This window comes from Arachis hypogaea, chromosome 3 (assembly GCF_003086295.3).
Source record: "Arachis hypogaea cultivar Tifrunner chromosome 3, arahy.Tifrunner.gnm2.J5K5, whole genome shotgun sequence".
Taxonomy (NCBI): domain Eukaryota; kingdom Viridiplantae; phylum Streptophyta; class Magnoliopsida; order Fabales; family Fabaceae; genus Arachis; species Arachis hypogaea.
In genome coordinates this window covers 97,978-124,005 of record NC_092038.1, presented here as the reverse complement: position 1 = coordinate 124,005, position 26,028 = coordinate 97,978, and the positions used below count along the sequence as shown (strand labels likewise).

General features: G+C 34.1%; 3 protein-coding genes across 3 annotated transcripts; 2 read left to right on the top strand and 1 right to left on the bottom strand.

Annotated features, from left to right (window-relative positions):
- The first annotated feature begins 43 nt into the window (after positions 1-43).
- LOC112784362 (uncharacterized) lies at positions 44-1,701 on the top strand. Its single transcript, XM_025827543.3, has 2 exons — positions 44-252; positions 534-1,701. The coding sequence occupies exons 1-2, from the start codon at positions 120-122 to the stop codon at positions 893-895; spliced, it is 495 nt and encodes a 164-aa protein (XP_025683328.1). The 5' UTR covers positions 44-119; the 3' UTR covers positions 896-1,701.
- A 2,152-nt stretch (positions 1,702-3,853) lies between these two features.
- LOC112792794 (uncharacterized) lies at positions 3,854-8,566 on the bottom strand. The gene is made up of 3 exons (XM_072233755.1): positions 8,543-8,566; positions 7,984-8,443; positions 3,854-5,277 (listed from the first exon to the last, which is right to left on the bottom strand). Exons 1-3 carry the CDS (start codon positions 8,564-8,566, stop codon positions 5,129-5,131), a joined length of 633 nt encoding a protein of 210 aa, XP_072089856.1. The 3' UTR covers positions 3,854-5,128.
- An 8,213-nt stretch (positions 8,567-16,779) lies between these two features.
- On the top strand, positions 16,780-21,808 carry LOC112784354 (vesicle-associated membrane protein 714). The gene is made up of 4 exons (XM_025827531.3): positions 16,780-17,421; positions 20,358-20,548; positions 21,134-21,297; positions 21,444-21,808. The coding sequence occupies exons 1-4, from the start codon at positions 17,205-17,207 to the stop codon at positions 21,532-21,534; spliced, it is 663 nt and encodes a 220-aa protein (XP_025683316.1). The 5' UTR covers positions 16,780-17,204; the 3' UTR covers positions 21,535-21,808.
- The last annotated feature ends 4,220 nt before the right edge of the window (positions 21,809-26,028 follow it).

The window sequence follows — 26,028 nt, the reverse complement described above, 5'->3', positions numbered from 1 at the left end:
AATATGGTCAGTACTCATCAGTAGTATTTAGAAGCTGCTAGGCTTTAAATCTTCTTCTATACAAAACTAACATTTAATCGATCTGGCGTTCTTATTTTGCTTCTTGCATAGCTCACTCAATGGCCTATGCTCAGGTGATCACAGTGCTTCTTTTTGCACTAGCTCTAGCCAGAATTGACCCCTCAGCATGCCAGCAAATTGTGAAGGGGAAAGTCTCTTGCCTTGACTGCACTCACCGCTACCATTTATCTGGTTTGTCTCAACGTAACCCTTAACTAGCTTGCTTAATCCATCATTTACTATTATTATCTAAAAGTATCCTTTGAATCTAAGGGATGAATGCTCATTTTGTTCACTGTTACTGCGACTGGTTTTTTGTGAGTCACTTGTCCATTATACTTAAAACCTTGATGATGAAATGGAAACTGTTGAATACCTGTATAAAAATTTACTTATAGAAATAAACAAGATAAGCGTCTAGCTAGCTGGTATCATGCATCATCTTGATTGTACAGTCCACCCTTTGTTTTCAGATATTAAGGTTTCAGTGAAGTGCGAAGGTGTGAATAAGCCTGCTATGGCAAGTACAGAAGATGATGGATCCTTCAAGGTTGCCCTTCCATCTTCTTCTGTGAATTGCATAGCAAAAATTCTCGGTGGGCCAGTTCAGCTTTATGCTTCGAGGAAGAACCAAGTCTCAAAAATTGTAAAAGGAAAAGACCATAATAGCTACACCATTTCTTCTCCTCTTAGCTTCATGATATCACGCCCCAAGAAGGCTAACAAGAACCAAGTAGGTTCTTCCAAAACAGTTGATCTTCCTCTGCCTCCAGAGTGGGGTTTGGCACCATCTAGCTACTACGTACCTTTCATTCCCATCATCGGAATACCTTGATAGATCGTCATATCATGCATGCATGTCTTCATCTATCCAGCAATTCAAGTAATAACATAATATATCGGGCACTTCTAGCATGCATATACTTTAACATGCTTAAGATACTTTTACAGGGTGGTTTTGTTAGTTATTGTTGTGATAAAATTTAATTTTGGTTTTACTTAATCCTTAATTCTTAGTGCGTTAAAATAATTCTCCGCACAAGAAAACAGACGCAGCAAGGCTTAACTAATTTCGATTTTGTCCCATAATGTAACACTCGTTTTTCAGGAACAATATCAAAGTGAGTTAAAAAGGCATATTGTATCTGCTTTTTTGTGTGAAAGATTTTTTTACTGCACTAAGAATCAAGTAAAACCAAAATTTAACAGTCATAAACAGTCTAACTAAATTTCCCCACTACATATATATCACAATAATGACAAAACCAACCAACAAATAAAGATATCTTAAACATGTTAAACATAGACAAACTAAAAGCTCCCGAGTATATTTATAGTTACTTGATGGAATAATAATTCATCATAACGAAGAATAGAGTAATTTTAATTCATATATGTGGTCGTCTTGTTTGTGTAGTAGTAGTATTGTAGTTGTTTTATATATATATATATATATATATAGTGTGTATGTGTGTGCCTTTGTGGTCGTATATATAGTTTATTGTGTGAGTAAAAGATATAATTTCCAGCTTCAAATAAGGAAAGTAATTAATTGTACTGGCTTGTAACTTATCTATTGTTAGAGTATGAACTTTGCTGATTCTGTAATTCATATATATCTTTTCTGGAGTTTTTATCTCAGCCTCATCTACCCCTTCTCTTACAGAAATGCTGTGTGTGAATCTCTTTCCCCATGAATGACTAGCCGCTAGCGTAAATGTAACTTTTTTTTTTCTTTTACTTTATTTTTATTTTTGGGTTAAAGAAAACAAGAAAAGAGGAAACCAGAAACAAGCTAACTCTAGCTTCCAGAAACGACAATGGAACGCTAGCTAGGACGCTGGATTTGTATGCCCCCAAACTCACTTCAGTCTCGACAAATTTATTTCAAGCAAATTTACTTAAAGTTTTTTATTGATAACAAATGATAAAAAAAAAGGTTTGTAAAGTGAGAATATTATTTTAATTGAAGACTAAAGGGTAGGATTTTTACTGTTGAGTTTTTATTCTGTAGATCTAATAATATAATAAAAACAAATACTAGGGGCATTCTGTTAAAAATCATTCATCAAATTATTTATTATATATTTGTGTATATATCTAATATAGTTGAAATAAAAATCTCATTTAACATTTAAAGCAAACTTTTATTTTGGAAAAGCTAAATCCAATTAAATCTGATTTCTTATCATAAAACTTAATTTATATTACTTTTCTTGTTTGAATTTCACTTAAAGATATTGTTTTGTAAATATTCACACTTGATCTTGTCTTTTGGAAAATTAAATGAAAAAATCCATTCTAAAAAAATCAAACTATATATCTAAAAGGTCATTTAAATGGTAAGCATAATACACTGTTGCATGGGGAAAATCAAGTTTTAAAAACAGTATGAATGATCAACTTAATATATAAAACACACATATCCCTGTCCCAGCCAAACGAAGAGCAAATAGAAAGCAATTGAAAAAGAATTTCTAATAAGAATGTAAAGAAGCAGCAGAGTCAATGGGAGTGGCACATGGTCATTGATTATGCATCAACGAGCACGGCATGAGCATTAAATAAATGTACCGAAAAATAAAGAGCGAAGTGGGGCCACCGGAAAATATCAAGATCAAGACCAATCCCTGCTCTGCTCTGAGTTGTGCCAAATGCAAAAGACATAATGCGGAAATTGGAGAAGCAAGCCTTTGAGGTAGCATACCAGCATAGGATTCTTCGACAAGATCGAAGAAGAATAGAGCTGGTTTTATATAAGCAAAACTATTCCACTGTTTTCATGCATGTTGAAAATTTTTGAATTCTTTAATCCAAGACTATCTATATTAGATTATTAATAAAGAAAATTAAAAATATAGAAATATATATGAATTTGTGAATATAATCAAGAGATTTTGATTTTTTTTAATAAAAGTTCTGAATTATTAATAAGATTAAATTGCAGCTCTTCCAATTAAATTAAAAGGAGCTATAGAAAGAGTTTGATGTGTTGAAAACTAAAATTTTAAAGTTATTATTTATATTTAAGTATGACCTTCATTAAATTCTAAAATTTAAATAAAATAATATTTTTGATTTTATTCTTATTTAATTGAAAAAATATTCAATTTGGTCATTGAAGTTATACTCGAGCCTCAATTTTTTTTGAATTTTCAATTGCCTCAATTTAGTCCCTAAACTTTTCAAATTTTAATCGCGTTAATCCCTGCGGTAGTTTCCGTCACAGAGTCGGTTGAAAATTTTAGGAACTAAATTGAGGCAATTGAAACTGCAAGGACTAAATTGAGGCTCAAGTATAACTTTAGGGACCAAACTGAGTATTTTTTTCATTTAATTTTAAATCAAAAGTAATTATAATTTATTTAATTCAGTATTTACGACAATAAATAAGATAACCGTGAAATAACTTAATTTATGATTATAACTAATATATGTATTGTTCATAAATAGATTAGAAAATAATAATTTCTTAACATTATTTCACTTGGGCTATACATATATATTTTCCTGAGATAATCACATTTTATAAATTTTATGCGCGTATCTGAATGCTATTTTTCTGATTACTTTAATATTCTGGTATGTCTTATATATCAGCTATGAAATTACCACAGTTTTTATCACATTAGTGTCGTAACGAAATCACGATGATCACCATACTAATATATTCAACGACATAGATCAAATTTGGGTGATAAAATTCAAAAATTACATGTGAAAGTGATCTTATGCATGCCTATTTTTAATTGGTCCAACTTTAATAAACTTTATGAGATCATGAGTTAAAGTGAAAACAAAATTAAATATTTTATATTTGTACAAGTATCTATATTTATAAATTTGTCTAAATCATTTGGGCTTTTAAATGCATACCCCCACTTAAATAATATGTCATAAAATGATATGATACCTATTATCATGCTTATCTTGTATGGCTGTGATCGCATGCATGACATTCTTGTACAACAAATAGAATTCCTTGGTTGACATTGTTGACATAGTTCAAGTATAACAAAAATTGAGTTGGAGTATATACTTATGAGTTGCCAGAACCTATAGGTGCATCTGTGATTACCCAAGTCTACAATCATATTTGTTGGCCATCCTTAGATCTCATAAAGACATTCTTTTTTATCGCCGGACCAATGAGGAACCCAATTCCTAGATAGCTTAATCATGGACTCAAGTCTACTTTGTTGCACCGGAAAAAGAATGCCTTGATAGTCCATTAGCTTCTGTCGATTATCAATCATGCTCTTCATGATACTCTTTCTTACTTCTTCATCCAATGTCAAGATAAGTTTGTGTCTTTCGTGCTTGATTTTTGCATTGATCGATTCACACGCATTGTTGCAAATATTATCTAACTTGGGAACATCTACTATAACATATGCAATCACGAATATGTGATTGTTGGCATCTTGGCCACATGCGGTGAGAATCTGTCCTCCATGTAAAATTTTTAGAAAGGCTCCATCTAAACTTATCAGTGGTCTACATCCCGCTCTAAGCCCTTTTTTACAAGCATCGAAGCATCAAACTGTGGGGCCCCTCAGGCATAGGAATAACACCAACCTTAACACTGGAGCAAGGAGTAGCTGTGAGCAACTCATGTGCATAATCTCAAATTCTTCCATATTGTGCTATCTCATCACCTTGCACAATGTTTCTAGCTATTTTCAAAGTCCTTGTGATGCATGTATTGTTCAATCTAATGGTGCACTTCCTAACAAATCAGGCATACACCTCCCTATGTTTCATTGTAGGATACTTTCTAAGCTTAGGGTATAACTTATTTACAGTCTACTCTTGGGTGGCATCCCTATTTTTCTACTTTCTTTTACATATATGGTTGTTAACAAGAGTCTTAATCTGTTATGATCCATCCTGTTTGTTGAGTGCACAATATACTAACCAAGAACAGTCCTCATTATTACAAACAATCCTATATCTAATTTTGTCATTCTTAATGAATCTTATAGTTCTACCCCATTGTATTATATAGTCTAGTGGCAATCATAAAGTCATGTTTGCTCTTGAAAATTCTAACCTCCAACTTCAAATCTCAAAATCTTGTCTTGTTATTGTCTCTTGGAAACACACGTGACTCCTCGTCGTCAGAGTCTAACATCTTGTCCGATTCTTCTAAGTGCCACGAGTTAACATTAGATCCACCTTCATGGTCCTCTTCATATTCACCTTCATCATCCGAATCTAATCATTAAACAAGGTATAACAAATTAACAAAATCTAATGACAACATAAACTTAGATTCAGTAAAGTGAACTAATTATAATTAACTCAAATGTGCTAGTATTAAACAAATTCATAATATTAAAAAAATAACAAATTCTCAAATGTTAACAGGAGTCTTTACCTAAATTAGTGCTTCCATCAGATTCAAGGTCCTCATAGCTAGAGTCATCAGTGTCAATTATTTTATCCAGATCTTTTACTTAAGTAGATTCTTGTTTTCCTCTGATATTATCCTTCTTGAAATTTGAAGGCTTACCAATTTCTACACCACTGTCACTGTTACTGTCTTGGTCTCTCATAATTTTTTTAGGTTGTTATAGACTGTCTTGATACTCTCATATGAGTCATGAGAGTCAGTATTGATATCTAGTGTGGTAGCATTAATATATCTTTCAAATCTTATTGTAGTACCTTTTTTGACCTTTATTTTATTTTATTTTTTTTAAAAGCCGGGATGTTGGAAGAATTTGGGACAATTTTGGAAGACTTTGGTATAAACTGAAAAGCAGGCTTTGATTTGATTGCGAGGAATTATTTTTTGGATTGGAAGTTGGCTTGGAAATAGGTTGTAAAATGGGTTTTTCGGGCTCCAAGTTAGGTTTGGGCTCTGATTTTGTTGTGGCCTAAGAAGAGCTTAGATTGGATTGTAATTTGTAAAAATAAAAGTGCTAACTGACTTCTGGATTCTGTGGACTGAGAGTAAGTTTTTTTTCTTTTTGTGTTTGGGACATTCTTTCCTTCATTATTTGGAACTACAACTACATCTTTACTGTCACCCTCTACTAGTTGTGGTACTGAAATTTCATGCTCGAAAGTATATGTTAATAACATTGTGATTCTCCTACAAGACTTCATCATTGCAATCAAATCAGCATCAATATCTAACTTCTTCAACTTAAACTCCAGAGATAACCATAGAACCTTCCAAACGCAATTGTTTACCTTAGCATATCCTAACTCCTTATAATACTCCTTCACAAAAAAAAAAATCTATTATATCTGTGTCAACCAAGGCTCTGAGAACCGGACCGGTCATCAAACCGTTCTAGTCACTGGTTCACTGGTTTACTGGTCCAATCGGTTCAACCGGTGGTTCAACCGAAAAAACCGTTTTAGAATAAAATAATAAATAAATTATAAACATCCTAAAATATAATTATAGTCTAATATAAATCTTAAAATAAGATTAGTAACAATGGAATGTAAAGGGATCTGATGCTGTGGAACACTAGCAGCCACTGTTGCTACATTACCAGCTGAATTCCTGAATTGAATCGGAAAAATAAAGTGAACTTTCAAACAGGTCAACACTCTACAACACAAACTTCCCAATATAGAATAGTAATCACTAATTGGCCCAAGAGAGAAATATTGTAATTTGATTTTGGCATAGTTCCCATTTACATTCATAATTGTTCATGTTGGGAGTAAAGGGCACTATTAAAATTATCAAACATTTAACACCATAAGCATCTTAGTATTGACACAAAATGATTGCAGTCAGCACATTAAAATTTTGCTTATAGGTTCAATACAAGGTATGGAGTCGTGAGACTCAGATGCCACAATAGTGGAAAATAATTCATAAAAGTAGAAAATAGGTTCAATACAAGATACATGATTAGATACAATTATTGGAGTAATTTCCCATGGAGCAGGTTTTTCATTTCATTTTCTCCATTGATACCTGCAATAAATCGAAGGAGACAACAAACACAAAGAAAGCCATCACTTCAGCACCAAATTAAGCTTAAGGCCAAAATGGACAAACCCTACTAATGAATTACCATCTCCTTTAAACTAAAAGTCATCACAGCATAAGTAGGGTCTTCAGTAGTGGTTTCACTGAGACTATGATTAAATTGATTCAACAGTTATTATGAGATTATCTATAATCATATATACACTAGCTTAGTTTGAACACCCTAATAGATTTTTGGAGAAAAAACCATTTTCAAGAGCTATGTCATAAATTTTTGTATTACAGGTTATTATTTCAAACACAAACTAACTTAATCAAGTAACCAGAGCAAAATTACAAAACAAAGCCAGCAACAAGCAACCAGCTAACAACGATTAGAAAACAGCAATTACACTAACATTGGTACATTATGAAACAGACCAGTAACCAGAGCAAAATTACAAAACAGAGCCAGCAACAAGCAACCAGCTAACAACAATTATAAAACAAACCAAAACATTAACCAATGCAATAATCACAAAACACTAAACCTTCACCCAGCAATTACAAACAAATCCAGCAATTACAAACATTAGCACATTATAAAACATTCCAAAACACTAAACCTTCACCCAGCAAAACCAACAATTACAAAACAAAGCAATCAGTGAATTTGAACAAAATAATTAAGAGCCATCAGCAACTAGTAATTACAAAACAGAGCCATCAGTAAATTTGAACAAAAATTTCAGAGCCATCACTATCCAACAATTACAAAACAGTAAAACACTAAAATAGACGAACAGAACCATCGAGCCATCAGTAAATTTGAAAAAAAAAATTACAGCCATCACCAACAGGCAATTACAGAACATTACAAGAAAAATGGAACAAAAATTGAACAACAATTTCAGAACTTTAGACGAAGACGAAGACCGAACATTCAGAAATTAAAAGGAAGAAGCGGAGGCGAAGCCACTAACCTTCGATGGAGGAAGGGACGGCAATCGGCGAGACAAGGCGATAGGCGAGACGACGGCGAGCTGCTCCAAGCCACGAACAGAGAAGCCAACGAAGATGAAGACGACGTGACGAGCTACCTGAGTTCCGGACACGGGGAAGAGGAAGAAGCGGCGACGCTGAGGACCTGGGAACGGCGGCGACGCTGAGGACCTGGGAACGGCGGCGGCGCTGAGGACCTCGAGCACGACGGCGGCAATGAAGGGCTAGGGTTTTGCTTTGCTTCAGAGGTCTCCAGGGAGTAAACGAATGATTTGGGGAAGAGAGGGGTGTATTGTTCACGCATGGTTTTGGCTTTTCTTTTTTTATTTGAGTAAACACCCAATCCGGTCCTCGTCCATTTTCACGAAGGACAAAGCGATCCCTGTCCAAAAAAAGGGACACTTCGACCCTCAACCTTTTTATTATGGGACAATACGGTCCCTCTGTTAAAAAATTTATTAAATAATAATAAAAATTAATTTTGTGGGGGTTTTATTTGTATTTTGTGGGGGTTTTAAACTTCCACAAACTATTAATAACTTTGTTTTTAAAAAATTCCTTCATCAATGGTGGTTAAATGAAGAAAAACCATTGATAAAAATGATGCCATAAAATAAAAGTAATTATAGTATAATACCTTTTAAAGGAAAAAAATAACATGGAATAAGAAATAAAAGAAGAAAACTTTAATGTTGATAATATTGGTATTGGTGATGATGACGGTAGAAGAGATAATGATGATGATAAAATATGGTTATACAATAAAAATAATAGAAGTAAGAATGATAATAATGAGGATGAAAAAGATAATGGTAGTAGTGGTAGTAATTGGTTATATTCTTGAAAAGATTTTTGTGGGGGTTTAAAACCCCTACAAAATACAAATAAAACACTCCACAAAACTAATTTTTATTATTATTTAATGAATTTTTTAACAGAGGGACCGTATTGTCCCAAAATAAAAAGGTCGAGGGTCGAAGTGTCCCTTTTTTTGGATAGGGATCGCTTTGTCTTTTGTGAAAATGGACAAGGACCGGATTGGGTCTTTACTCTTTTTATTTCTTAAAACAAATAAACAAAACTACAAAACAGTGTCGTTTTATTCAAACCGGCCGGTCACCGGTCCGGTCCAACCGGTCGGTTTTTTGACCGGTTCGCCAATTTTCAAACGATTTTCTATCAGACGGTTATTAGAGGAGGACCGGACCGCTTGTATTGCCGGTTTGCGGTTAAATTAGTCGAACCGACCGGTCTGGTCCGGTTTTCAGAACTTTGGTGTCAACACTCATTAACGTCTCTGTGTGATCTGGTTCATAAGTCATTCTTCCCCTTCCATCTGTTTTAAACTTTTTACCATGGTGCATTGTAGAACACAAATGTCATTAGAGGTCCTTTCATCTATAAAAATAAAAGAATAAAAAAAAATTAGCATTTATATGTTATTAATAATAAATGTCAATTATTGGATATAGAAAATAAATTACAAATTATTATGATGCATTTAAAAGATAATATAGAATCAGGCATAAACATATGGTGCGATTTGCCAATCAAACCCTCAAGGCAAGTAAAAATAAAATTGCTAACATTATGTAATGTGTCAATCAAATGACATGCAGAGGTGATACTTTGATATTTGACATCAAATTATGTTATTGTAATTAGTCACGGGCTAGTTTAATATAATAGAACCAAGAAATAGGTAAACCACTTAGTCAATAAGGCTGGTTTATTATTTATGTGTTATTAATAATAAATATCAATTACTGATTATAGAAATCAAATTGTAAACTATTATTATGCATATAAAAGATAATATGGAGTCATGCAAAAACATATCATGCTATTTTGAAAAGCTAATAAGCATATGAACAATGGAAAAAAATAAAAAATAGTCATTGGATGAAGAGATACTTTGAAACAATACATTTCATCAAAATTCTTTGAAAAAAATGCAAAAACAAACAACTATATTTTTAAAACTAAGCCTAATACATGCTTAATTTCACCGATCACAGTACATAAATCTTAATCAATTTCCAAAAATAAGAAGCTAGACTATAATTCACCTACAACATTGATCCTAAACACATTAAAAGAATTCATTCACCGCAATAAATACATTACTCTCAAAATAGAAAAAAAAAAAAAAAAAAACAGAGATACATGCTCCTTTGCTAACCGAATCATTAGGGCACAAATAACTTTAGGGTAAAATTGAATAACATTTCATTTAAGTTAAAACAATCATCAGAATCTCATTCTTTTTTTTGCAATCAAAGACAGGATATAGGTTACAAAAAAAAATTATTTTTTTACCTTCAACTAGCACCGAAAATAATGCCTTTCTTCTTGTCTTCTTTGTGAACTGTGAACCAACTCTTGCTGGAGAAGAAGCACGCGATACCTGCCGTATAATCGTGCGTCTGATTCGAATTTCGGTCGTCTTCTCTGGATTGTTGTTGTTGGGTTTAGAGAACCACAAAGAATAAGTTTTTTTTTTTTTTTTACTAAGAGTGAAGAGAAATGTGGTTGAAGAGGGAGGGATTGACATTTTGTGTTTTGCCTTTGTTGCACGACATCGTTTCGATTTCAACTCTCAAAGACATAAAATGGCGTTGTTTAATAAGCTGATGTGTACCATTAACGTTCCATGTCAGTTTTCGTGAACGGCATTAGCAATGGAATTGGCGGAAGGACTAATATGACTAACTTGAAATATTTTAGGGATGATTTTGATTAAAAAAATATTTCAAAGACCAAAATAGAGATCGCGTCATCTTTCAAGGACCAAATTAACCATTTACACAACATGGACGATGGAGGAGTGACTGGTGAGAGATGGGCGGAGTGTCTGAAGGAAGAACACGGTGAGGCTTTACCCATCAAGGAGATTACGGGAAAGAGTATGGGGAAGGGTTGCTCCAAGTGACAAGGAGGGCTTACATAAGGGTAGTGCTAGGGTGACTCATAAGGTTTCATTATGTGATAAGGTGATCGAGTCTTCTGAAACCTTGGGGATTGGCAGTGTTGATGTCTTTGATGGTGATACGATGGCAATAGTCATAGGAAAACAAGGTGATCCAACACCCTCGAAGGATAGCTTTACTAAAGAAGCTAGGAACTCTCTGTCAGAACCTTACAAGGAGGCCATAGTGATTAAGGTTCTTGGAAACACTTCAATTATATGGCCTTGATACATAAACTGAAAGGGACATGGAGGCTTAAAGGTGGCTATGAAGTTTTGGATGATGGGTTCGATTACTTCCTTGTCAAATGTGATCTCAAGAAAGATAGGGAGAAGGTTTTATTAGGGGATCCATAAATTATGTTAGGTCATTACATCGCGGTTAACCTATGGTCTCTGAATTTTAAACCATGTGAGGCCTCCTTTGGAGACACCATGGTTTGGATAAGAATTGCAGGATTAAGTATATGGTATTACCATGAGAAGGCCATGATGTGCATTGCCTCCGCTGTAGGTAAACTAGTCAAGGTAGACCTTGCAACAAAGTCGGCGGAGAGAGGTAAATTTGCTCGTGCTTGTGTTCAAGGGAATTCGGAACTGCCGGTTGTTCGGAGAATGGTTGTGGATGACTATGAATGTAACATGGAATAGGAATATTTACAATTGATATGTGAGAGGTGTAATTGCTTTTTGCAGGTGAATGTAGCGTGACCATGGTTACCTCGACATCTGTGGATGACCAGGTAGGCGCAGTTGACACAGCGGTGGATCATGAGTAACGTCTGTCGGACTAGATTCAACAAGTTTTTGAATTTGAATTTATACCCATTCTGCGCTAGTTGTGAATTCTACGGAGAAGATGAAGGCAAGCACGCTGCATGGGACGAAAGAAGGGATGCTTACGTTGGGAGAAGAAGAGGGCTGGACTAAGGTTTGTGGCAAGGGAAGAGAGAAAGTGGGCCAAATAGGGAAGGCCCAATATGCTACTAAAGATAAGAAACCTCTCATTTTTGGGCAGCAGATGAGTCGGGTAGCGGGTTTTGCTCCTCTCAAGTATGTCAAGCATCAACGAAGGATGGGGTGAAGATAAAGGGTGCAGCTGTGGTCGCGCCATCGATTACCCCTACTCTTAAAAGGGCCATAAGAGGTTGTGCCCTGCCTCATTGCAAAACTCACTGGTATTCCAAGCCAATGATGGTGCGTCGAACCAGCTGAACTAGAACCCGTCAATGGTGGCTACCGTTGCAATGGGGAGCCTATCTGAGCAACCACAAGTTGAGGAGAGGCAAGGAAGTGGTTGGAATGTTGGAGGTCTATCGTTGCTTCATCAAGGGACCTTTGCTGAGGTTGGTTTTTGTTTATGTCCATTTTATTTTTATGGATTTTGTAGATATAAGTTTTTTTTATCTTGGAATATTAGAGGGATTTCTAACAAAATGGCTCGGGTGCATTATAAAGAATTAGTTAGTAAATTTCATCTAATGATTTTCATTCTTATTGAAACTCGTGTTCTTTTCGATAGAATGAGATCCTTTTGGAGTAATATTGGTTATCAGGATGTTGGAATTGTTGAGGCTAGAGGTCACAGTAAGGGTATCTGGTTTCTTTTTTCTAATTCTCTGATGACTGTGAGAATGGTTGATATGGCTGATCAATGTATCGGTTTTGAAATCTCTATAGGAAATGTTTCTAGTTTTTGTAGTACAGTGTATGCTAATCCCCATGTCCATCGGTGAATGGGTCCGTGGAATGATTTAATAAGGGTATCTAATACAATACAAGGTTCGTGGATTATGTTAGGGGATTTTAATGAGATTCTATTGCAGAATAAGGTTAAAGGAGGAACGTTTAGTAATGTTAGAGCTGGGCTTTTTGGAGATACTCTGACAAACTGTCAACTATATGGGAGCTATTAGAAGGAGTTTCACTTGGAATAGGAAGATCAGAGGGGTTACAGGTTGTGAAAATATTGGATAGAGCTGTCATTAATCAGGAGTGGTGTTTGCTGTTTTCTGAGGCTTATAATGAGATTTTGGCGTGTTTTCACTCTGATCACTGTCCCTTGCTCATCAGATGTACAAAAGCTACGATAATTAAAAAGGGTCCATGTCCCTTTAGATTTCAAACTGCCTAGATGACTCATTTGCTTTTTCGACATGTTTTTCATACAGCTTGGAATAAAGGAGCCCTCGATGTTGTTAGGAGTTTGCTAGAGGTTCAGAGGGATGCACTTACTTTTAATAAAAAAAAACTTTTGGAAATGTTTTTGTTAAAAAGAGGGAGTTGGAGAGGCAGCGGAATGATGTTCAGATTTATCTCGAGAGTGAAAAAGATCCGGAGTTGAGGGTGAAAGAGCAAGGTATTCAGGAGGAGCTAAATTCTATCCTTCTTCAGGAAAAGCTTTTGTGGTACCAAAAAGCAAAATCTAGAGAGCAGTGGGTTCGATGTGGTGACAGAAATACTACTTTTTTTACCTGCAGATGGTTATTAGGTGAAAAAGGAATAAGATCCATGGGTTATTGTTAGATGATGGAACTTGGGCCACTGATATGTAGGCGATTGTGCAGGAAACAAATTCTCTTTCAAAAACTATTTTCTACAAGGGAGAATATTTACCTTAATGTTATGGGAGATTTTTTCCGAGGCTGAATGGTTTTCAAGCTCTATTTTATAAAGAATTTTGGGACTCTCTTAGTTATGATATGTGAGGGTTAGTCAAGAGAGCCTTTGAGGGTGAGATTTTAAATCCCGCTATTTTTGATACCTTCATTGTTCTGATTTCTAAAGTGGAAGTTCCTTCTTCGTTAAGAGATTTTCGTCCCATTAGTTTATGTAATGTTCTTTACAAAATTATTACAAAAGTGCAGGTGAACAGGGTCATTGTTTCTTTTGGAGATCATCGGCCCGTTCCAGCGTGATTTTATCCCGGGAAGAGGAACTATAAAGAACATCATTTTTGCACAAGAAATTATGCATTTCATGAAAAACACTAAGTCTAGAAAGGGGACTATGGCTTTCAAGATTGATTTAGAGAAAGCTTATGACAGGGTGGATTGAAGATTCCTTGAAGCTTTGGTTGGTCAGATTTGGTTTCCCGGGAGCTGCTATTAATCTCATGTTCTCATATCTTTTGGTGCTTTGTATGGAGGCTCTTGCTTATTTTATTACTCATTGGGTTTCTCAAGGGTTGTGGATACCTGTGTCGGTCTCTAGACATGGCCCTAAAATCTTTCATTTGATGTTTGCTGACGATTTCCTTTTTTTTGTAAAGCTATGAAAGCTCATCAGGTAGGGAAGGTTTTGCGGACTGTGGAGTTATTTTCCAAAGCATTAGGATTGAAGGTGAATCTTAGTAAATCTAAGGTTCAGTGGTCAAAGAATATTTCTTAGAGAAGGAAAGAGGTGTCTTAAGAGTTTCTACTATTTGTTTTTGTCAAGATTTCAAAAGATATTTAGGGGTGAATATTGGGCATGAAAAGTCTTCCAGGAGGACGGCTCAGGATATTATTGAAAAGATTCAGAAGAAGCTTGCTAGTTGGAAAGGATGTTTGCTGAATAAGGCAGGAAGACTTTATTTGGTTAAATCAGTAATGGCTTTTATTATGGTTTACAACACAGCTTGCTCTTCTTTCGAAGTATGCTTATGAAAAGATAGATTCTTTGATAAGGCAATTTTTATGGAAAGGCCAAACTAATGGGAGAGGGTTGTCGTTGGTTAAGTGGGATGTTGCTATAACTCCTAAAAGGATGGGTGGTTTGGGTGTTAGGGATACCTACTAAGCTAACATGGCATTTATTGACAAATTGGTTTGGGATTGCTTCAATAATAGAGACAAGTTATGGGTTCAGGTTATGATGCATAAAATATTTTCAGAATTCAACTTTTCTTGACAACAATAACAATCAAAACTCTTCATCCATTTGGAAGAACATTCACAAAGCATCTGATCCTCTCAAGAATGGGTTCAGATGAAATGTTGGGGATGTGCAGCAATCTGTGTGGTAAGATGAGTGGACTCCTTTTGGAAGGCTTTGTGATATTGTTCCATATATTCACATATCTGAGTCTGATTTTGTAGTGGTGGTCTGGTGGATTTGTGGCATGATGGATCTTGGGAGGTGGAAAGACTTGCATCGACAATTCCCTTGAGGTCAAGCATTTCATCCATTGCCTACATTATTCGACTTTGGATAACATGGAACTGGGGTGGAGTTGGTGACCTGCAGAGATAAAATTGTATAGTGCAAGAGAGGGTTATCGTTGGTTGTTAAAGAATAACTTGAATTGGAATGAAAATAGCAACTGGAACTGACTTTGGTACTTGAATCTTCATTATCTTCTGGAAAAGATCAAATTGACTATGTGGTTTGGGGTTTACAATGCTCTCCCGACGGAGGTCTTCCATTTCAGGTGGCATCTTGCTAGTTCGGTTATGTGCCAGAGATGCAATGCGGCTCTGGAGACAGTAGAACATTGCCTTAGAGATTGTGTATATTCCAAAGTTATTTGGCATATGCTAGATTTTCGGGTTATTGATTCGGTTGAAGACTTCTCTGTGGAAGCCTGGTTTCGGAAGGTCGTGTCTGATAAGGATGCTCTTTTAGGAACCGAAGTGTGGCAGTTGTAGAGGCATAGGTACAATAACACTTTCAATACTGAAAATCATTGGACAGATCACAAGGTGGTTGTTCTCATCATAAGCACGGTAATAGATCTAAGGTTATATATGAACATGTGTACTTCTTTTAGTACTTTCAGGAACTGTTTGTCCTAAAAACCTCCTGTAGGTAATAGTTTTAAAGTTAATTGTAATGCTAGTTTGTTTACTGATTTGAACTTGGCTGGATTTGGTATTCTTATTAAAAATTCAAATGGGGTTGGATTGCGGGTTGTTCTGGTAGCTCTCCTCCCTGGTCCATCATTTGATGTGAGCTTTTTGCAGTTTGGAGGGGCCTTGTTTTAACTTGGGATTGCGGATTGAGAGACATAGTGTGTAAAATAGATTGTCTAGATATTCTTCATCTTTTGCATGACTCTCCTGGTGGGTCTAAATTTGAAGTTGTTGATTTAGTTAGCAAAATTCAGGAGCTGTTATCAAGACCCTGGTTCGAACAATTTGATTGGATATGTAGGGAAGCAAATAAAACTACGGATTGGATGGCTAGATATGGATAGGGATGACAAATCCCAATCTCCCATAGTGTCACAACCATATCCCTAGCCACTCCTACTCAGTACTTATCGTGTCGTCACCTCCTCGCCGCCTCATTATCTCTGATCGCAGCGTCCTTTTCCCTTTTTACCGCTGCATGACTATGTCTTTGTATGTTGTAGTATTGTTTTCTGATTTTTTTATTTATTATTTTAAATTTTTTATTATAATTTTTATAGAAATGATCAATATAGAAAGATGGAGAATGTGGCTCGCAAAAAATAGGGATCCACGAAAAATAGAAATGTGAGCAATATTTTCTCATGGCAGGAATTAAGGCGGGAACGGAAAGAAAATCTAGGGGCGAAAATGAGGAGTGGAAATGTATCTTCCGCTTCCGTCCTGTGTCGTTGCCATCTCTAGATATGGAATTAGAAATAATCTCAATTATGTTATTTGATTTGAGTCTTGTAAAACTCTTGAGCAAATTATTATATCTGATTTAAAATAGGTGTTTTACTTTATATTTTTTTTTATTATTTAGACACCAAAAAATTAATCATTTACTCCAAAATCTACTGGCCAAATATGTCACAACATTAAAAACTAAATAAAATTTTCAATTAAAACAAATTAGATTACCTCAACAACTTTTCAATCAAGACAGAGTGATGGTCGACCAATGAGCCGGAGCCAACAACGCGTCACTTGGGTGGCTTCGCTGTCTCTGTAATCTGTCTCTTAGTTAATATTTCCCCACCCTGGAATCACCCGTGGTGGTTTAGGCCCTAGTTATCACAACCCCGGTAGAAAATAAAAAATTAACCAAACCCTTCAAACCCACCCCACCCCCCCCCACCCCCCAAAAAAAAAAAAAAAGCAAAACAAAACAAGAGAAAAACAGGAAATAATAGGAGCGATTTCAACGTTTTCTTTTTGATAGCACCGTGGTGGTTCCATCCATGGGATTGGGACCTAGAACTCGAAGATCTAGCTAGAAAGGGGAATCAGAGGAAGAAGAAGGAATAGCAGAGGGACCCAAGAACCTTCTACAAAGTTCTACAGCCGGCGGTTTTGCGCGATGGCGATCCTCTATGCCTTGGTGGCCAGGGGCACAGTGGTGCTGGCGGAGTTCAGCGCTGTCACCGGGAATACTGGCGCCGTGGCACGCCGCATCCTGGAGAAGCTCCCGGCGGAGGCCGAGTCCAGGCTCTGCTTTTCTCAGGACCGATACATCTTCCACATACTCCGTTCCGATGGCCTCTCATACCTCTGTATGGCCAACGACACCTTCGGAAGTGAGCCCTGAACTCTTTCTTTTCTTCTTATACTTCTTGTTGTGTTATCCAATTCACTAGTATTTACACTAGTTTGAACTCGTTTTGGGAGATTAATGGTGTTGCTTCTCCTGCATAAGCTTAGGATCTATATGAGAGGCTTGAAATTTGTGTAAAGGCTGTCAATCAAGTTCTGAAATGTTGTTCTGTATCTGTTCATCGTTATCGAGAGAGATATTCTCGAGATTTTTTACAACACTGATGATATGTTCTTTGATAGCCAGTATGAGTTTATCAATTGTTCATGGTTTGCTGTGCTTGATTGATTTGATCCTTATCTCCCACTGTGCTCAAATTGGTCGAATGTGGTGTGCACTGGCATGATATCTTAAACTAACTGTGCTTTTTGAAAGGCTTTTTCCATCAGGGAACTGTGTGGACTCAGGAGTGAAGTCTGTAGCTTTAGGGGATGTGTGAAGTTTTAGAATATGCTCTAAACACTATGTTGTAGGAGGTTGCGGATACGGACTAAAATACCACACTTGACGCGAAAAAATGCCATGATGCATGAATTCTACCAAACCTAGTCTTGCTTTAAACTGTTAAACTGTCCCAGAATTTTTTTACTAGAATCGCTAGACCACACAGCTCCTCATAGTATGTGTCTTCTGACTTCTGATTCTTAAATTAGAGGATGTTCTCTAGCCAGATAGCCAAACACACACAATTTCTTATAAGGCTTCCAGAGTCAGCCAGAGGCCTAGTGCCATCTCCCACATACAAGTCTTGTAATATGTCAAGTTTTCCTTGAAAAGTTGTATGTGGTGTTGAAGCACAAAAGGACATCCTTTGTGTGAACCTCAACATGCTTTGCTTGTTTTATAACTGCCACCTGATAAATTTTGTAGTCTTTCCTTACCTATTGTAGTCCTATATAGTTTACATAAAAAGCAACAACAAAATCCTAGTTTGGTTTGGTAAAGTTTTCATTTTTCAAAAGTAGCTTATCAAAGCTATCTTTTGGCTTTCTAAAAGTTATAGAAACTATGTTTGGTAAATCAAACTAAAAATGTCTTTCAATAAGCACACGCAATAAAAATTGTGTTTGGTAAAATAGTTTTACAAATTTTTAAAGACCATAATTGACATAAGAGTAAATTTGAATATTTCTTAATATATGATATGATATTAGAACTTTTTAATTTTGATAAGTACAAGTCAACTTTGAAAAGTTCTTCTTTAGATGCTTTCAAAACACCGCTAACTTCTAAAAGCTGAAAACACAAGTACATGATTCTTTTGATTTACCAAATACAAAACGAGGTGATTGTGCTTTTGGTTTACCTCTTCAAAAACTTTTCCAAACCAAACCTAAGTGGAATCAGCTGCACGGACAATGTTATTATACCTTGTTGTAAATCATGTTTAAACTAAGTCCGTTTTTACTTAAATCTCTTTTGATCAGCTCATCCAGGGTTTTTTAGGTCTCCCTCTATCCCTAGCCTCTAAGTTATTCCCATCTGATCCACCATTCCGACTGAGGTTTTCAAGATTGTGTTTCTTAAACTTTATTGACTCTGTGCTGTAGAACCTATTCAGTTCTGTAATTCTGTTTGCATTCAATGGGGCCAGATATTTTCCAACTATGTAATCAGCAGCCTGTTTTAATGTATTAACAAGTATGTATTGGGAAAGCAAAAATTGTATTAGCAAGTAGTGAGGCTGACAAACCATATTGATGAAAGATACATGTCCATATTTGAGAGACCTTTTAACTTTGTGAGGCTTTAAATAGAGTAAATTACCTTTTGTTCAGAATGCTAATAAATCTAAAGAAACATTGTACCCATGAAAGATAGGTTTCGGTGGACAATACTACTCAGTCTCACAAAAAAAATCACTGACTCTTTCTCAAACAAAAAGTGTTTGTCTTCAAACTCACCTCTCTCTCTCTCTCTCTCTCTCTCTCTCTCTCTCTCACACACACACACACACACAGACATGCGCGCGTGCACACACACACTTTTTCTTTTCTAACCATCCCCCCTTCCATTTTCTCGAATTTTCCATCGACTCTTCGAAATATTTTCAAGTTCCTCCTTCGGTTTGGACACATTGCTTTTGGATCCGAACAAATCGTACCTTTAAGAGCTATGATGGATGAGAATTAGAAGTTTCTGAAGGAAATCAAAGGGTTAGGGTTTCGATTTTTCTAAAATTTTAGTTTTCGTTTGAAAAAGTGGTGGACCCACCTGTTGCTAGATCTAGAGGGAGGCCGTGGAAGCATAGAAAAGAGTAAGAAATGGAAACTCTGGAAATGAAGAGGCAAGCCTTGGCAACCAGATTGATGGTTGGACAATTCATCCTGAATGAGATCCCGAGTGGGGGTGAAGGGTTGGGGATCAGGGCTAGGGTGGGTTAGAGTTGTGATTGGAAATTTGAAGTTAGGTTGGGCTAGGACGGTTAGCTTGAGAGTTTTGGCCAGTTTCTTAGTATTTAGGTATTATTGTACACGAAACCCATCTTTCATGGATACAATGTTTGTTTCATTTTTTCGTGGATAGATTTATCAGCATTTTAATCATTTGTAGGTAGTAATGGTAGTTTACTCGTTTAAATATCTTTGAGATAATATAGAATGCTTTGCTCTTTATAACTTGTTAGAGACAAAAACTACTTGCACCATTAAAAGAAAGTGTGGTGTAGACTAGTGGTTTTCCAATAATCATTTGATATGCAGGACCCTCAGTTTAATCTTTTATAGTGCTACCTGCTGTGCTCTTTTCCAACTTTCTTTGTCGAAACCTTTGAATTCTAAAATCTGTTGATAAAGATAAGCATATTTGTCTGGGCAATAAATAACAAGTAGAAGTTATATATAAAACCATAGTCCGAGCAATTATGCGTTGTTTTAATCAGCTTACTATAATACTATGTTCCATTTTCTCTTTGTGCAGGGAGAATCCCTTTTTCATACTTAGAAGATATCCAAATGAGGTTTATGAAGAACTACGGTAGAGTGGCCCAATTTGCACCAGCCTATGCTATGAATGATGAGTTTTCAAGAGTTCTTCACCAGCAAATGGAATTCTTTTCTAGCAATCCTAGTGCTGATACCCTCAATCGTGTCAGGGGTGAAGTTGGTGAGGCAAGTGCACTTTAAAGAAAACTCTGTCCCTCCCCGTTTTGTCTTTATCCTTACCATTTTATTTATCTAGTATAATATGAGAATGGAAGACTACACAAGCTAATAAAGTTTTGATATGCTAAGTGAAGTTGTGCACTTGTGCTGTGGTTTATGTAATTTGTAACCCTATCTTTCATTGTTAAGTTTCCCTTCCTCCTTATTGTTCTGAATTTTAGGTACCAAAGTAGGTATTTTCACTTAGTAATTTGTACTTTGACGTGGAGAATGATGGCAGAGATATCAGTTATTAGTGTTTTTTTTTTATAGAAAGTTGTTATGCTAAGCAGAAGCAGATACCCCTTGGAATCTTCACGTGCTTTTAGGAGGATGACCAAGAGGCTATACTAGATTACTAGCCAAGTTATATATGGTTTTTACTGAAAATCACTATACCAACATGCTTCTGTGTGGCACGTTGGGTTTTGTTTCTGAATTGTATAGATACTGTAATATGGTTCACTTCATTGATATTTGATTATCATGCATCTATGTTTTTGAATCTCTTCATTTAGTTGGTGACGTTAAATTTATTAATCTGTGGTACAGATACGCACTATCATGGTGGACAATATTGAGAAAATATTGGAGAGAGGCGATCGGATTGAGCTTCTTGTTGATAAGACCGCTACAATGCAAGACAGTGCATTTCACTTTAGGAAACAATCAAAGCGCCTTCGAAGAGCTCTTTGGATGAAAAATTTCAAACTCCTGTGAGTTTAATTTTTTTCATATGCTTCCTATTATAGTAATTTATAAAGTATATGGATTCCAAAATCAGTAAATCTTAAGGTAGAGGGCACCTTTTCCTTTTCCTGGGATTCTTGTCTTGATTGTATGTGTCTTTGGTCTTCAACAGGGCGCTATTGACTTGCTTGATTGTTCTCTTACTCTACCTTATTATCGCTGCTTGTTGTGGAGGCATCACTCTACCATCATGCAGATCCTAGTTGACAGTTCCACAGTTCTCAAAATGAATCCTATCAATGTATGAATCGGAGTATTCCAAATTCGAATTTATGAGCTTGGGCAGGAAAATTGAGAGTCTAGAAACAGTTACGTATTTGTTGGCATATGTTTTTTCTCGTTGCTGTATTATAAAAATTAAAAATACAAGCTGGAGCCTGATGAAGTCCTATGCCATTATTGTGAGCTACCCATTTGTAAATGTGGATTATTGTAATCTTTTATCCAGGTTTAAATTCTTTTAACTTTATATTTTAATTTGTATACGCTATGACCTTTTTATTTGCAGTTTGATTAATTGGTTAGTGCTTGATTAATGTCTATCACTCCTATGTCTCTAAAAGATATACATAATGATGTATGTTTTTGGAAGGTGTTAAAATGTTCTAGTGTACTTGAATGGAATGTTGGTGTTTCATTTTCTAAACATGGAGATTTATGATAAAATATATGGAAAGATGAGATTAAGAGGAAAATTTTGTAGGTAGGATTATTAGTCTGCAAAGCATGGTGAACTTCATCCACCAAAGGAGAGACAACATTTCGGTGCTGTCCTATGCTGTAAACTTTGCCCTTAGCCAGCTGCTGTTGGGAGGAGCCGAGGCTGGGATCGGCTTAGCATGATTGGGCTCCTTTACAACAAGCGTTGGAAAATAAAAATGTAGTTTTTATTCTGTTTGAAAATAATGATGTGATGAGCATAGTGAAATGATGGTGTCATGGTGAATTATACTGAAATGCTATAGTCAGGCAATATTAAGAAAAGTAAGGGCCAAAATGGCAGATTTTGTTTTTGATATTGGAGTAGCAACTGTGTTTTTTCAAAATGTGGGTTAATGGGGTGTTATTCTCAAATGTGGAACCGTTTAATTAGATAAATAAATCAAAATGTGGGTTAATGGGGTGCTATTCTCAAATGTGGAATCGTTTAATTAGATAAACAAAAATCGGACTGTCCGATTTGTGAGGATACAGAAATCGGACCGAGAAATTTGTGAAATCGGACCGAAGGATTTGTGAGAGTACAGAAATCCGATCGAGGGATTTCTTTTTAAAAAATTAAAAAATTTGAAGTACAGAAATCGGATCCTCCGATTTGTGTATCTTTCACACTTTTGAAAAACACCAAAAATTACAATATTAAGATATATCATTACTTTTACTTTCATATAAAAAAAAAAGAGGCGTTGAAATGCGTTTGTGCTACTTTTGAATGAAATTTGACAACTTTTTAATATTTTTAAAAGGTTTATTAACTTGAATTAGCTTAGTACTTAGTTTAATAGTCCGCTTAAATAAGTATTAAAAATTTGAATATTATTTTATGTATGCAGCAATTTATTGACCAACAGTAAAATTTTAAATGGAATTTAGATTTACGACGAATTAACCCTTGATATCGTGGAAAAAAAAAAGGTTTATGACTTTTGTGTGTACAGGAATGGTTTCTTTAACCAAACCCTTTTTCTAAAGTTGTTAAAGTTATATTATCATTAACGAGAAATTTGAATATGATATAATTTAATTTAAATATTAAATATGGCAGAACATGCATAAAATGAAAATGTAATAGTTATTATACTAACGAAAGAATAGTAATTGAGTGATAATTTCGAGCTTGAATTTAGTTTGTGGTTAGCTTTCCTTTTGGGGGAAAACGGGTAGAGCATTGTATAATAAATTAATAATAATCAGCTCAAATTTTATGAAAAATAATGTGTTTGGCATCTTATATTTATATAATATGAAAGAAAATACCAATATTATGAGACAATGCGATGTTGATAATTTGATTGTATTATAGTATAAATGTCTAATTTTTTCTCATATTACCATTTAAGTTTATTTTTTTTATCTATAATGTTTCTAGAAACTGTTATGATTGCATTCATTTTTTTCACTAATTAAGTAATTATACTCACTAACTCTTACTAATTACCTTCGTTATCTACGCACAATATATTCTCTTTCGGAAGCTAATTCTCAAATCATAATTACCAAATTCATTCTTTCATTTTTATAATCACTTCTATTCATATTTACTATATAAATCTAAATAAATCAAGATGACTTTTATAGTTGTTATTGAAAATACCTAAAAAATCTTTTCAACATCTACACCACACTTTTTTTTTATCTCTTTCTACATAATCTGAGGTCTTTTACTCTTTTCATTTTTGCTAATATTTTGTGAAATTATTTTTAATATTAAAAGTTCTTTTTCTTGTTTTGCTAAACAATTGGCTCATCATGTATTAGATGATGAATTTTTTAGAACACTAAAATATACGTTCTTACAATATTTCTTTTTGCTTTTGTCTAATTGTGTTCATTAATTATATATTGTATTTGTCACCTACATATTACTTTTTTTACCATTTCAAGAATAATTTATATTTCTACTATTATTTTATTATAATAATAATGTTAAAAATGCATGGGGTTGTGATTGATAAAAAATAAAATTAGAAAATTAAATGTTATTTTTAGTTATTGAAATATTATATATGCATTTGCATTGCATCTAATAGTGTTATTCTTGCTTTAGAGTGTTTAATTTTAACCTAAAGACAAAAAAAAAACTACTTAAGAAAAAGCAAAAATAAAAATGATTATATAAAATTAAATAAAAAAGTTCAATTGAATATTTTCATAATTTTTCTCCGAGCTTTATAAATATTTTAATTATATAAATTTTAAATTTTTTTAATTTATATATCTATCTAAATTTCCCGCAATGCACTGGTCTAAATCTAACAAATAGTAATATATCAATCGGTTATGTTAGGAAGTTGATAATCTAAAATTATTTAATTTATTTTAATATCTATAATTTTATATATGTAATATTTATATAATTATACTGTTTTTATATCTAATATTACTCAATTATTTTATTAGAAATTAAAAATATAAAATAATGTAAGTGATAATTAAAAAATATAAAATAAAATAATTTTAGACAGATTTTAAATTAATTTTTTATTATCTTTCAAATATTTTTGTATATTAATATTAATGAATTTAAGAAGGACAATTATCCATATGAAGGTATGAAAATTAACCCCCTATTGATTTATACCTTATTTGCTTAAAAAAATGTAATATTATAATATAGTAAATAAGCCCTGATCACTACCATAATTTCCCGAGGTGCAAGTAAAACTATTTGTTTAATTTTGGAATTGCAAATATATGAAATGATAAAAAAGATTTTGTTGGAGTTATTCTTGATGTCAGATTAGAAATAGAAATGAGTAGAGTACACACTCTTTTTTTTTTTTTGTGACTTGTGTAGACTCTTGTTTGTAGTATTTAATAAATAAATATAAAATAAAAATTTATGAAATTTGACATAATATCCTGAAAAACACACATATATATATATTGAAAAACACTTTCATTAAATTTATGTATTATTTGCAAGCAATGTTTTTCATATATAGAAACTACATATATTGAAGTCAAATTAGTCTTTAAAATAATGTTTGGTAGAGAGACAGATATGGAAAGATTGAGACTAAAAGACAGAAACTAAGAGACAGAAATTATAATAAATCTCAGTATTCTATTTGGTACAAAGTGGGAGATAGAAATTGAAATAAGAATGAAATTCTAATTTAATTTGTACAAATGGTGAAATTAGAATTAATTAATTGAAATGAAGGTATTTTAGGTATAAAATGTTATTAAAGTTTCAGTCTCGATCTCTAAAAATTTTAGTCTCCTATATTTTCGCTTTTTAAAGGTACTGCAATACTAAAATTTTGGAGACAGAGACGAAAATTTTAGCACCTGTCTCTAAACCAACAAACATGATACTGAGTCTCAGTCTCTCAGTCTCTGACTCAGTACTTCAAAACAAACACTACTTGAAAAATCACGCGATAAATCGATCTTCAAAATTTTTTTTAATCAAATTAATTTTTAAAAAATTATAAGTTAATCATGTCATTCTCTCACTTTTTTTTTTTGATAAAATTAACAAAAGTTAATGTAACACGTTTTATAATGACAACAAACATAATAACTTTATAAAATTTGATTAAATTAATCGCTAAATGATAAACCGTAATCCTAATATGATGCATATAAATTTCCTTTCTTTGGATTGAAGTTGGAGTGGTTTAATATGAAGAATGAAGATAAAGTTGTTCGAAGAGCATTATAATTCTTACAGGATTGACAGGGAGATTAAAATAATTGATTTGATTAAAATAAATATTAAAGACCAATACGACCATTACTCAATATCAATATTCATAGTAATGATGACAATAGGTAAGTAACGTTTCAACCTACCATAATAATCATGAATAATAAATATATATGGATGTATTATGTATGTATATGCTACTCTACCCACATTTAATTGCAACTTAAATCCGAAAAAAAAATATATCACTCCAAGTCACAATCCACGAACAAATCAAACACTCTATCCATCCAATTTAACGGTCTATTTTCATTTTCTTCTT